Source organism: Hippichthys cyanospilos, chromosome 6 (assembly GCF_059441005.1).
Source record: "Hippichthys cyanospilos isolate Australia breed blue-spotted pipefish chromosome 6, RoL_Hcya_1.0, whole genome shotgun sequence".
NCBI lineage: Eukaryota > Metazoa > Chordata > Actinopteri > Syngnathiformes > Syngnathidae > Hippichthys > Hippichthys cyanospilos.
In genome coordinates this window covers 4540262-4553091 of record NC_142374.1, presented here as the reverse complement: position 1 = coordinate 4553091, position 12830 = coordinate 4540262, and the positions used below count along the sequence as shown (strand labels likewise).

The 12830-nt window shown below is 43.2% G+C and overlaps 1 protein-coding gene across 3 annotated transcripts; it reads left to right on the top strand.

The window, feature by feature from the left end:
- The first annotated feature begins 2695 nt into the window (after window positions 1–2695).
- Window positions 2696–11625, top strand: LOC148421916 (acidic mammalian chitinase-like). Of its 3 annotated transcripts, none has more exons than XM_088417625.1 (12): window positions 2696–2801; window positions 8071–8253; window positions 8396–8539; window positions 8604–8663; window positions 8744–8960; window positions 9029–9085; window positions 9976–10123; window positions 10188–10285; window positions 10351–10432; window positions 10584–10697; window positions 10772–10834; window positions 10931–11625. In XM_088417625.1, exons 3-12 carry the CDS (start codon window positions 8515–8517, stop codon window positions 11060–11062), a joined length of 996 nt encoding a protein of 331 aa, XP_088273751.1. In that variant the 5' UTR covers window positions 2696–2801; window positions 8071–8253; window positions 8396–8514; the 3' UTR covers window positions 11063–11625. The 3 variants fall into 3 exon arrangements, with proteins under 3 accessions (XP_088273751.1, XP_088273749.1, XP_088273750.1); XM_088417623.1 differs by having other exon boundaries at window positions 8741–8960; XM_088417624.1 differs by lacking the exon at window positions 2696–2801 and having other exon boundaries at window positions 8223–8253; window positions 8438–8539; window positions 8741–8960.
- Window positions 11626–12830: the final 1205 nt, after the last annotated feature.

Sequence of the window (12830 nt, the reverse complement as noted above, 5' to 3'; positions counted from 1 at the left end):
CAGCCGCCTGCTCCTGGGCGAGCGCCGCGGCCTGTAGATTTGCCTCAATCACCTAGTTTGTTGACAGAATTTCATGTGACCAGGAAACCTGTCTGTGGCCAACGTGCTGGCGCAGCGCAAAGACGGGATGCGGCTGGGAATGACGCTTGTCGCCAATCACAAGAACCGAAGTTGTTGTCGGTCACCGCTCGTGTGCACGCACGCACATGCACACACACACACACACACACACACACGCACACACACACACACACACACACACACACGTCAAATGAGGCCACTGACAAGGTCAAATGTAAGTGTGCATGCATTTGCTTGTGTGCAATGTTGAGAAGGCGAGAGAGTCAGACTGCTCATTAAGGAGGATTATCAGGTGTTTCTCGTTAACTAGTGACAAAAGTGCGCCGTGTCCTCTTTCGTCAAATTGAGTCTGGCCGCCTGTCAAGGAATTTTCCTTGACAGCACAAAAGCATCCCAGGATGACGCGTTGGAAGAAAAGACGTGACGAAGTGAGCATGGCTGAGATGGGAAACGATGGAAAGGACAAGGAGGGGACAAACGGGCAAAGGGCCTCACCATCAGCGTCCTTGCCCTTCAAGTTGTTGCAGGGTGTAGCCCTGGCATGGGCAAACTATGGCCTGTGGGCCAGATCCAGCCCGTCGGTCTTCTTAATCCGGCCCACCTATGAATCCACAGAATTAAGGTTTGGTTTGAATGATTCCATTCATTTCATTTTGATTTGTAATGACAGACTTCTAATACCAGGTGTCACAGTATAGGCGCAGTGACATGATTTTGCAGAGCCTCGAGGGAGAGCGCAAAAAGCCATTTAAAAAAAAATAAAAGTTGACATTGAGTGCCGAGTGTTTAAGAAGGAATGGCCGCATAAATAAATATATATATATATATATATATATATATATATATATATATATATATATATATATATATATATATATATATATATATATATGTAGTCCGGTCCTAGGCTGTATGTCTTATTTGCCAAGAAACCGTGGCGGTTTTAAAAGAATATAATATCAGCCGTCACTTGTCCACCAAGGCATCTAATTTTGCCAGCAACTATTCAACACAAGAATGCACAGCTACCACTGACAAAAGCCATTAAGCCTTTCCACGAAAAGGAGTTTCTTTCAGAGTGCAATGTAGAGACCTCAAGTACAGTGAACCCTCAGGTTACGGCGTCCCTGGCTTACGTTTTCATGTTTGTTGTTTTGCCTCCACTTCAGGCGTCCGCTGCAACGCCTCACTACATGTCTGCTATTGCTCGGCGCACGGCGTCACAAAGACAGCTGCTTAAAGACTTGATCTCGTGTGAGAGTACTTTCAATATTGTATGTATTATGCATTTCAGTGCTTAATTCAAACTTGAGTCCCAAGATTGCTAGTGATGTTAAAGAGAGAAGTAAGAAGGTGATTTATATGAAAACGAAGCTGGAGATAATCAAGAAATACGAAGAAAACTAAGTTAGCCTAGCCTAGGCTACCCTTACTAGGGAATATAGCCATAACAAGCGTCACTCAAAGGAAAATAAATCTGTAATATATTTTTTTATTTATAATGTTATTTAATCGTATATTGGCGGACCCTGGAGCCAGGGCCTGTCTTACCGCAAAGATTGGAGAGAAGTCATTTAAATATACAGTACACACGTGTCGGGGGCAAATGTCCCACAAGTAGGGAAACATGAGTGAACAGGGGCGCATGTCCTTTTCTGGGGAAAGAGCTTCCCTTATATCAGCTTCATTATGTAAGAAAAAAGTCTTTTTCCAACTTACATGTCTGGGTCAACGAAGTCTTTGTTTCTATCATCGATTCGCTTTGCCTGGCAACAAACGCGTCTTGAAATTTCAACATGTCAAGCTGCGGCACCTCCACATTTGAGTTAAGCCACACCTTTGCGCTCGGATGCAAAGTGGTCGGCCGGTATGTTTGTCCGCCACACTTTGCTTTGTCAGACGACAAGTGGACACTGCAACCCTCACCTCAAGGTAAGCGGCAAAGGCAAGAGAAAAGTGAAAGGCTTTCCCACCGACGTTGCCTCCCAAAGAACGCGAAACGCCATTGATGCGCAAAGGCATAGGTGTCGAACCCCTATTCTCGAGTGCCGGTACCCTGCGTGTTTTTCTCTCCCCAACACACATGATTCAAATAATTATCTTATTAGCAAGCTCTGCAGGAGCTTGGGAATGATCCTAATCATTTGATGCAGGTGTGTTTGAGAGAGAAAGTTACACAACCTGCAGGATACGACTCTCGGGGACTGGAGTTTGGCACCTGCTCGCGAAAGGCAAAGCTGATGAGCCCAAGTCTTGAAAAGGGATTGAAAAGTTTCTTTTTCTGTCATGTGTTATTGAAAGAGACAAACAAGTGCCACTTTTTGCAGCAGGCCAGTAGGAAAGTTCTACTTTCAATGATCCAAGCCCCAAAGCAGAAGTGAAAAAAAACTGTGGCCCAAATGAGTCAGCCGTGCCTTTGTGAGTGCCCTGGCCCAGAAGACTTTTTGGCAGACAAAAGTTTTGAGGAATGTCACAGAGGCCTACGCCCGACTATTAAATATAATAGGTCCGCTTTAAGGTTGACACTTAAAATATGTTGTCAGTTTCTTTTGTTTCATTTTCACGCTATGGTTTATTTATCCTTCCGCATCTTTTAGGCTTTGGCGCTTTGATGCTTTTCCATATATGCTCTACCAAAACGAAAAACCTGGCAGGAAGAATGGGAGGTGCCTTGGTGGTCCAGCGTTCAAAAGCAGAAGCGTGACAAAAGCAATTTGGAAGTAAGTGTCACAAACTTTTCATATTTTGGACGCTGACATTTCAATATGAACCAGTACTATGGGCAGGTCTGCCCTTTGTCACAAATGGTGTTTACTGAAGTGTGCCAAAAAATGGATTGACATATGAATTGGGATTCTCATTTGCTACTATTTAGAGAGATTTAAGGGGGCCATAACCTAAAGAAATCAACTTTTTGGAACTTTTAAAGAGAGCATGCATAATATTTAGACCATTTTTCATTAAAAGGGAATACATTAAATGATTGTAAATTTCAAAAACTTGCAAATGAATGTGTTCTTAATGACCAACAGTATGTTTTAAATATAATGATAGTTCTAGTTATCTTGACAATATATTACAGGAGGGGTGGCCCTTCTCCGTAAATGGCCATGTTTGTTATTGCTACGGACAATGGTAAATGCAGCACCTGCAGCCCCTGCTGGTGTCTGTAATAAAAAATGGTCCCTTTAAGCATGTTCCAATTTTGATTTCTCACCACAAACACCCCCAAAATATTATTTTCCTTCATTGATGCATTCTAAGCATTCCTTGCATATTCTGCTAAAAAAAAAAAACAAAAAAAAACAAAACCGGTGAATTAAAAATATCGGAATTGCAATTTTCATCTGTCGTTGTAATCATCGGGAAGGACATTAAATCAGATGTCCGTCACATGTCCATCAGCCCGCCGCACCCCTTTCTGCTAACTGCAATATGATTCAACTGACTTGGATGTTTATCTTCTATATTGCTGCATCTTCATAGTACAAACTACAGTCAATGTGACAACTTTACAGCACCACCAAGCACATTCAGTTGAGTGAATAAATTGGGTTGCTTCAAATCACTACTTGTGAATTCACAGCTGTAACAGAAGAAGCACTATTTCAACTCGTTTTCTCAAGTCAAAGTTCCCAAAATGTCATGTTTGGTTGAGAGTTGTTGTTTTATTGTACTGTATTTGTTGTTGTCGCTTAATGGGTTTCTGTTTTTGTGGAATTCTGTTCATGTTCCAAGTTCATGTTTTCGTTCCGCTCAGGTCTGTCTTCCTTAATTGTCAGTGTTCTCATTTGTGTGATGCCCCCCTGTGTGGTGTCACCTTGTTAACATTGTGAGTATTTAGTTCCTAGTTTTCTTTGTTAGTTGCCGGGTCGTCCCTTGTCATTTTGTTATTTGCAGAGATGGGAACTTCAGGAACAGAAAGTAAAAACCTTTCCACAGTTTGGCTTTGGCCACAGGTGCTTCCACTTAACTGGCAGGTAAATGAGCTCATTGAACTGCAGGCTGACTACTCGTGCCTGTGGCTAAAGCTAAGGCCATGGAACAGACAACAATACGTTACCTCTCAAGTGAGCTCATGTACCAAAGCAGCAGAGGAGGGCAAACGGCAGAAAAAGAAAACCCTCCTGCCTGCCGTATGCTCTTCTATGTGTTCCCGGGAAGTGCAATGGTGTCCTTGTAAACATATTGATGAGCAGTAGAATCTCACGTTGCATTTAATTCAAATGGTAATTTTGAACTTTCAAATTTTGGTTTGTTTGATTTTGTTTTTGTATTTCTTTATATGCTCAGTAATTTTCGTGATATGAAGGGGAAAAATGTACAAAAGCAACCGTTACAATGTGCTTTATAAGTTGCAAGAATTTAGCTAACATATGTCAGCAGGCAAGCTTGATGGCAGACTTCTTGACTGCCTGAGCCCGAAAGCCCTGGGCTTTCGCTTGAACAGTTGAAGGCTTCCGAGCAGTGTGCAATTACATCTTGTGTATGGGCCTATATTTTTGTTAAACAGCTGCAATAGCCAATCGACCAATAAAAACACCCTCAGGAAACGTGACGTAAGTGGACGCTCACTCCAACAAGGTAGTGCAATATTGATCCACCATGTTTAACAATGGTAGTAGTTAGATAGAGAAAAAAAAAAACATGTTGTTCAACCAGCTAGCGTTAGCGTACGTCGAAGCTAGACCTGCAGACAGGGTTTTTTTCTAAACCCACAATGGCTGAAGAAGAGCAAAACGGGAATTGGACCGACACGACTTTCAGCATTGGCATCTATGGCAATACAACGAGATGTAACGCGAAGACAAACTCTACAAGCAAGTCATGAAAGTCTTTCTGAGAAAAAAAAAGATGAATGGATTTTGTATTGAAACAACTTTGGGACAGCGATTTTGGGTGAGTTAATATGTTTTTGTCATTTTATGACATTCATACTCAATTGCCATGTTTGGTTGGCTTTTGTTGTTGTGGGGTTTTGTTCATGTTTCTGTTCCACTCGCGGCTGCCTTTATTGTCTGGGTTCTCACTAGTTTGATTTGGTTCACCTGCCTGGTGACACTTTGTCCAGTTTTGCTCCCGGTTGAGTCCTGCTTCATTCCCTTGTTAAAACTTCCTTTTTTGAGCCACATATTTTTCAGTTTTCCTGCATTTTTTGGGTCCCCTTCCATCCTCCTCCCAACTCAGCATGCCCAGATGTGACACTTATATTAAATAGCCATTTGTAATCTAGCGTACAGCCATTTGTAATTTAGTGTACAATCCTGTTAAAGTTTGCCTGCTCTTCGTTGACGTTATAAAATAATATTAAATTATTACTACTTATTCCAAGTTTTGGCACACAAAATGATGAATTTAAATTGCTGATGCGGGTTTATTGATGTTTAAATGCTCTGAAAAATAGCCTGCGTAGCCCAGTAATGCATACATGTGCACATGAGAGGTCCAATCACTGAAGGCCTAAGTGTGAAATATTTGCATGGACCGCCACTGCTTGAAATACCATTTTATTATAAAAGAAATCTAGGTAAGAGATTTCCAATGGTCTGGCAAATGTCTGCTCTTTACTGTGTCTCTGCCTTGACAATGTGTGTGTACCTTTTGCTGTGGGTGCGCTTCATGACTGATACGAATGTCCCTGTGGGGTGGGAGTAGATTGAAACTCAATAGGGATGGACTGTGTAACTCATGAAACGTACCCCGGCACACATTGTTGTCAAGAAGCAGGAGGGAGAAGCAGAGGAGTAAAGATGACGTTCACCAGGGCATTGGAAATCTGTTAACTAGATTTCTTTTATAATAAAATGGCATTTCAAGTGTAAACTGTCCATTGTAATCAACTTTGATCATGTACAGATTAGACTTAAATTCAACATCCAGACCACTACTTTTATGACCACAGCTGTGCAAGACTTCAAAGGAAAGGGGGTCACTATGTTCTTCTTCCGGCAGTCGGCAATCCAGATTGCTAATGCACCTTCCATAGGGAGGATCGTTTTATTACGAGTTGTAACATCTCGCTTCGCTAATTGCGAAAGGTGATGGTTGCCGTCTTCCTAACGTTCGCTTCATCCTTAATGTAGCGAACAGTGAATTCGTTCATTCCCATGGCATGCCACGGCCACGTAACTTCTCCCTTCCTTCAACATATTGAGAAGTATCACCTTCTCAGCAAGTCATCATTTTTCGTTGGCGTTTCGGCTCTCTTATAATATACATACGTGATGAGAAAAAAATCTGCGAAGTAGTGAATGGAAAAAAAATCTGCTATGTAGCGAATCCGTAATAGTAGAACCGAGAAGTAGCGAGGTTTCACTGTACAGTATATTACAATACACAATACACTTTGGAGACCCAATACCCAGCCCATGTAAAGAACTTTCAATGCAATATCAAAAGCGGTCAGAGGCGGCACTAAAAACAAAGACTAAGCCAAACAAGGCACAAATCTGTAACTGTTAAAAGATAAACTAAATCAGTTCAAAAACACCCAAATTATTTCACGGACCCCCTGAAGTCATTCCACAGACTCGAACATAACCACTGGTCTGGGCCATGCATCTGCCATTCGCCTCCTGTCTCAGCCAAAGCCATTCAAAGAGGAATAGAACTCTTTCACATTTGCAGCAAACTGGAACTCCAGCAACTTCCTGCCTCAATGTCTAATAAGAACGGGGACAATTTGTTAGACTGGGGCCAGTACAACATTACTAGCGAAAAACAAAAACTTAAATACTTGCGTTCAAAAATCGCTAGCCGCATGAAGAAGCGAAGAAAGCAAGTGCGCTTGACTAGAAGTGCTTTCAACGACAAGTCACAGTGGAGGACAGCTATAGAAATAGACATTGAATGCACCAAGAGAAGTCTATGAGCATATAGCAGGGTGTACGTGGAAACGTTCCATCATTTGACATTACGAGGAATACAAATGTGACCAGACTGGCACAAGCCCTTGAGCATGCAAGCGCAAAACACTGCAAAGATCATTAGGGTTAGGCAAGATGGCATTCAGCACTTGATTAAAAAGTAATAATGGAATCTTCACTTTCAGTAGAAATTCCATTTATTGGGAATAGTTCCTGGTTTGAATTGATTGAATTGCTCATGTTGAGCAAAACTGTATTGTCCTGGTTTTTAACTAGTTGCAAAAATGTGAAACTTTCAAGGTCCCCAATTGAACAGTCTTGAAAAATCATAACACAATCTAGAAAAGAAGGCATCTCGGGCCGTGAGCCTGATACCCGTTCTTATTTCAAGGTGGGTGGCCAATACAGATAGCATTTTACAATCCGGGAGTAAAGCAATTTGAAAAAAAATTACAAACTATAGGTGGCTCGTGGAACACTGGTTAACATATCATAACATGTAATGGGACATCTAATGCAACCTGTTGAGCCTGGAAGATCTCTAAAGGTTTCTAATTCTCCCCAGATGGGTTTTTTGAGTTTATCCTTCGCATTCTGGCAGCTTTTTTCACGGGAAACTGTTTTGTATTCATGTTCTTTTTCACCTGTGAAGCTCTTTGAGACTGTGGTGAGTCAGGACTATACAAATAAATTTGTCTTGACTTGACTAAATTGTTCATAGGTTTGATTGGATGCATGAATGTTTGTCGGTCTCTGTGTTCCCTGCAATTGGCTGGCAATCAGTTGAGGGTGTCTCCCGCCTTTTCCCCCAAGTCAGCTGGGATAGGCACCAACAGGCCTGCAACCCACGTGAGGACAAGGAAGTAGTAGCAGTGGTATTGGTGACTAGGTAGGGGTTGAGTACTTGTATTGGCATCGGTCTAGAAAAAGTACCCTAATCTTTCCTCTGTGGAAAGAAAAGGAGATCGGGAAGGAAGCTCGCCAATTGGGAAGCATGCCGGGCTGCCGCTGGGGCCTTCCCACTTGAAGCAAGTCTAAAGTAGCACTAGGAAATAATATTGATGTGTTGTTGTTTGTTTTCCTGCATGTGTACAGAGCAAATCACAAGGTTGTTTTCTTTCAGACTTCAGTGACAAGCAAATTGCCGGGCTGGCCTTATTGCCGTAATCAAGTCATTTGAATTCCTCCAAGTTGGCCGCAAAACAATGTGCAGCTCCACCTGCCAGCGTATAAAAGGGCCTGCATCTAACAGGAAAGAAAAGCTTCACTTTTCTAGCCGGAGTCACCAGCAGCTTTCTCGCAGCTGGTGAGTGCGCCAACACCCCACGGGTGTGCCTCGTGTCTTTTGGGGTGACACGTCAGAGAGCGCTTCTGCTTCTTCTCGACCATTTGAAAAGATATCACTGACCTTTCCTTTTGAATTGTCATTTGTTTGCTCACTTTTTCAGCCATTAGGATCCTTTGCCCAATTTACCATCCTGTCCAAGCAGGTAGCATTTGGGCTTGCCCTTGAGTCGTCCTCCAAACGTGGTCCGAGCTCGGCCTGTTTTTTTTTTGCAACAACAACATGCACAAGCTGCTTCTGGTGGCAGGTAAGGCGCAGCGAGGTCACGCGCCCGCCGGCCTCTTTGACGCAGTCTACTACTTCCCATCAAGGCCTCCTGGCTGTCGCAGCGCCGTGGGCCGCTTGGGCGCAGGTGCCCGTCCCTCCGTCGGGTAGGTTGTCGCCTGGCACGCCGCTTTGAAGATAGTCGTCAGCCGGCGCTCCACCGCTGCCCATCTTCTCTTTTCAGCAGATCCCACCAGACTGGTGTGCATCCATATAAGTGCTCCAGGCCTGATCACCAACCCCTCCAATCCCTCTAACCCCTTCGACATTGAATCTGACATTGACGCCGAACTGTGCAGCCACCTCATCTACAGCTCCATTGAGCCTAACTCAAAAATGCAAATCCCCCCTACGAGCCCAATTCAAAATGACAACTTTGAAGCCTTCAACGCGCATAAGAACAGGTTGGACTTTGCGCACGCTTCTTCTGCCTTCCTCTAGAATACCTTGAATGCTAACGTTGCTCCAACAGCAATCCAAAGCTGAAAACCCTTTTGGAAGTGGACCTGACCAACACTCCCAGGGAGATGTAAGTCCCAAAAAGTCATTGCATGCCAGCGCCTTGACATACGAGCGAGCACTCTTACAAGAGACAAGTCACCAGTCTGCCCATTTATTTCTGTTTTTTTTCCCTCTCTTCCTATGTGGGCCCAAACTTGAGACACGAGCAGTCGTGGCAAATATTGAGCAAGTTGTCAAAAATGATGCATTGAGCAGTTTGGGGCCACACCCAGTGCCAGCTGAAGTCCACGCTAACACTAAACCTCAATCCAAAAACAAATACACCTTCAAATAGACAAGCATATAAATTTGCCTTACGAAGGCTATCTTAGCTTAATGTCAACAAACAATGGCGAACATGATTGTCAGGGACAGTAGCTCTTTCAGAGACGAGGGCTACTTTGAACACAAATGATGGGGTGATACAAGTCGACTGGTGATATGACAATTCTGGATTCTTTATCTATCATCTGCATTGAATTCGTGCAGCTCACTAATGAACTTACCAAAGTTGAAGTTTTCTCTTAATTCTTTGTTTTCAAAAAGCAGATCCTTATCATAATGTAAGGGTTTTTTGGGAGTGGGCAGAAGACTGACATTTGCATTCATTGTATCCAACCCAAACCTCCATCCATCCATTTTCCATAGTTGCTTATCCTCACACGGATTGTTGGCTTGTTCGCACCTATCCCAATTGTTGCAGTAGGTGGGGGGACACCCTGCACTGGTTTCCAGCCAATCGCAGGTGCATTCATTGCACTGGGCAAAAATGATTTACAGTACGATACAAGTATTTTGAGTGAAAGTCATAAAAAAATTCAACTTGTATCTCAAGGCCGCCAAATAGCAGGTGAAAAGCATACAAACAACAAATGTGCTCTTTTTCATGAGAGCTTGGCTTTTTTTTTCCCCTCACAGACTGAGACCAAAAAACCGGGCCATTTTCATCCAAACACTGTTGGATGTCCTGAACGTTCACGATTTTGATGGTGTCAACATCTTATGGGTGTATCAAACCAACGTCCATCAGCCAGTGGACAAGCAGAGATTCACACTCCTCATGCAGGTGTGCTTCTTGAAACTGTCCCCCTCCAAACAGAGATTTTATTTGTTGAGCTTGTGACCAACAGGAATTGAAGGGGGCGCTAGGCGCGCAACTGCTGAGCGCAAGCGTGTCACCGCATTTAATAGACATCCAGCAAGGTTATGAGATTCCGCAGCTTGCCAGGTATAGCTGCTCATCTGCCTTTGTTGAAAGACGAACCCTTACAGCGCTGCACCTTTTACCCGTAGTCATGTGGACTTCTTCAACGTGTTGACCTTCGACCTTGACCGAGATCCTTCCAGTGAGGACCCGGCACCGTTCCCCAATGCGGTGAGCCAGCATCGCCGTGAAACTTCATCTCTGATTTGCTGCCTTTTTTTTCTCCAAAAAGTTTCCTTTGAATGGAGGACGGAAGCAAAAATGCTTGTAAGCCTTGCTATTTGTGTCTCGGTGTCAATGAACGCTCCTTGTTGTGTTTTAGCAAAGCGCAATGCAGCTGTGGGTGGACCTGGGAGCGCCCAAAAAAAAGCTCAACATGGGAATCGCGGCATATGGTTTGCACGTGGGCACATCAACCATCTGGGCCCAATACCAGGTGGGGTGTGGCACCGTCCACCAGCGGTAAGCTGTAACAAGACATGTTGCCCTAAGTTTACATTTGAATTTCAGGTGTGCTTTGACATCGCCCCTCCGGACACGCACACAGACAGCGATGCCACCATCGACGCCAAGGTGGGCAAATGGGCTCTTGTGGCACTCAGTTGGCTATTAGGACGTTTTGTTGTTGTTGTTGTTGTTTTTTTTTTAATTCCCCCGCTGCCTGTCCAGGCCTACTACATAATCAACAATGAGTTTGGGGGAGCCTTTGCCAAATCTCTGGAGCTGGATGATTTCAATGGAAACTTCTGCGCCCAAGGCAACTACCCCATCATCCAACGTCTGCATGACATCCTGCTTTGATGGAGAGCTATGAAAGCGTTGGAGGGAGCTGATGTACGACTAACGACTTCAGCTTTGGGGCTTCTTATTGCAAAGAAGGCATACTGTCAAATTCCGTCAATGACAAACACTCTGAAGAAAAAGAAATCAAAGGGGTCTTGCGAAGGAATGGAAGTTATTCACCTTTTGCCATCAAATATAGAACACTTCATCAGAGTTGGAGAGGATTAGAAAGACAAAACAAGATGGGCCAAATACATATTAGGAAATAGCGCGCTGGATTCAAAAGCATTGACACTTGAATCATTGTAGTCACTCAGGATAAGCAGCATTCAAGCGACCCATTACGCATAAGCCAAGAAAAATAATGATTTTTATATAATAATGCCATTCATGGGATTTGACAGTAGAACATTTTGCCGCCTATGTGTATTTTGGTGCAGCTATTGTCCTAAAGTATATATCTTTGGGGATCTAAGGGCTTCGAGGAAAACATGAGGACATGAGCAGGCCTCCTTCCAAATTTGTATTTGTGTTGGGTGCAATGGCCACATAGGAACGCATGCTTAACATCAATAAAAGCTGTCTGTGGACAACAAGACTTGGATCATTGCTATGGCATTAACAACGGCCGCAACTCGTGTGCCGTCAAACCCACCTTCGATTTTGCAAAGGAAACAGGATGGACAACTCATTTATGACCTGAAAATAAAACAAGTGATATGTGAAGCAAGCGTTTGGTGATCAGCTAAACATGTGAAAAATCCATGCCTGCAATATCTTCCACAAAAGCTGGAAGAGGCGCAAGAAAACAACAGGCAGAATTGAAGAATTCTGGAAAATTTCCCTTTGGATCATTCTGCAGGTGAGCAGGCTCATTTGTAACCAGTGGCGGACCATGCATTTCACACTTAAGCCTTTAGTCATGTCCTACGTAGTCCGACTCGAATAAATACCTCTCATAATACCATCATTTGTGACACCACGGCTGGAGAAATCATACAGAAGCACACATACGCGAGTGTACAACACAGGCTACTTTCCAGAGCAGTTAAACAACCAACCCTCATCAGCAATTAAACCTTATCACTACACATATCCATTAATTGAATGTGAACAAAATAAAAATACAAAAAAAACCCATGAAAATTGAAAATAATAAAATGCATTCCAATGTCTGTCACCCAAAACACTTAGTTCAACACAAAATCCATTCCTTTTTCTTCCCACAAGAAAACGTCAATGGCTTGGTTGAGGTATTACTCTCCTTCAGCTATTGAAACAATGTAAAAACTATCGCAAAACAGAATAAATATCATCTTTTGTAAACTCTATATTCACATGTTTCTTCTGCGTTAAGTTAAGCGTCTTTCATAATTCCCACATTGTGAGCGGTCAGTGAATACCTTGCCAGCGTTGAATCTGTTGGAAGTTTTTGCTTTACCTTTTCATCACAACGCTGTTCAAGTCCATTTTACCATAAATAGGCTGAGCAGCATTTGTATTTCACCAAGTTCATGGTTGTGGGTACCGCATTTGATAAACAAGTCAAATGGATTACCGTTCCGTGCACTCTTCATTGAATCAGCTGGGGACATCATAACTTTTACACATCTTCTCGGTTTTACTAATATTGCTGTGCGTGAACGAGGATGGACTCGGACATTGGTTGTCTGCTTCTTTTATTGAAAATATTCCCGCAGCAACCTCAGATAACACGAGCTGTTGTTAGCTGCAACGGGCACTATCAAGACGGGGCGCTAACAAGCCAAATGACATCCCACTCCTC

What these genes read in the sequence shown, in the direction of transcription:
- LOC148421916 (XM_088417623.1), top strand. Translation starts at nt 8,515, where the DNA reads ATGCACAAGCTGCTTCTGGTGGCAG. An exon ending in TTCAACGCGCATAAGAACAG is followed by an intron (nt 8,961 to 9,028) that starts GTTGGACTTTGC and finishes TTGCTCCAACAG; the next exon opens with CAATCCAAAGCTGAAAACCC. An exon ending in CGGCACCGTTCCCCAATGCG is followed by an intron (nt 10,433 to 10,583) that starts GTGAGCCAGCAT and finishes GTTGTGTTTTAG; the next exon opens with CAAAGCGCAATGCAGCTGTG.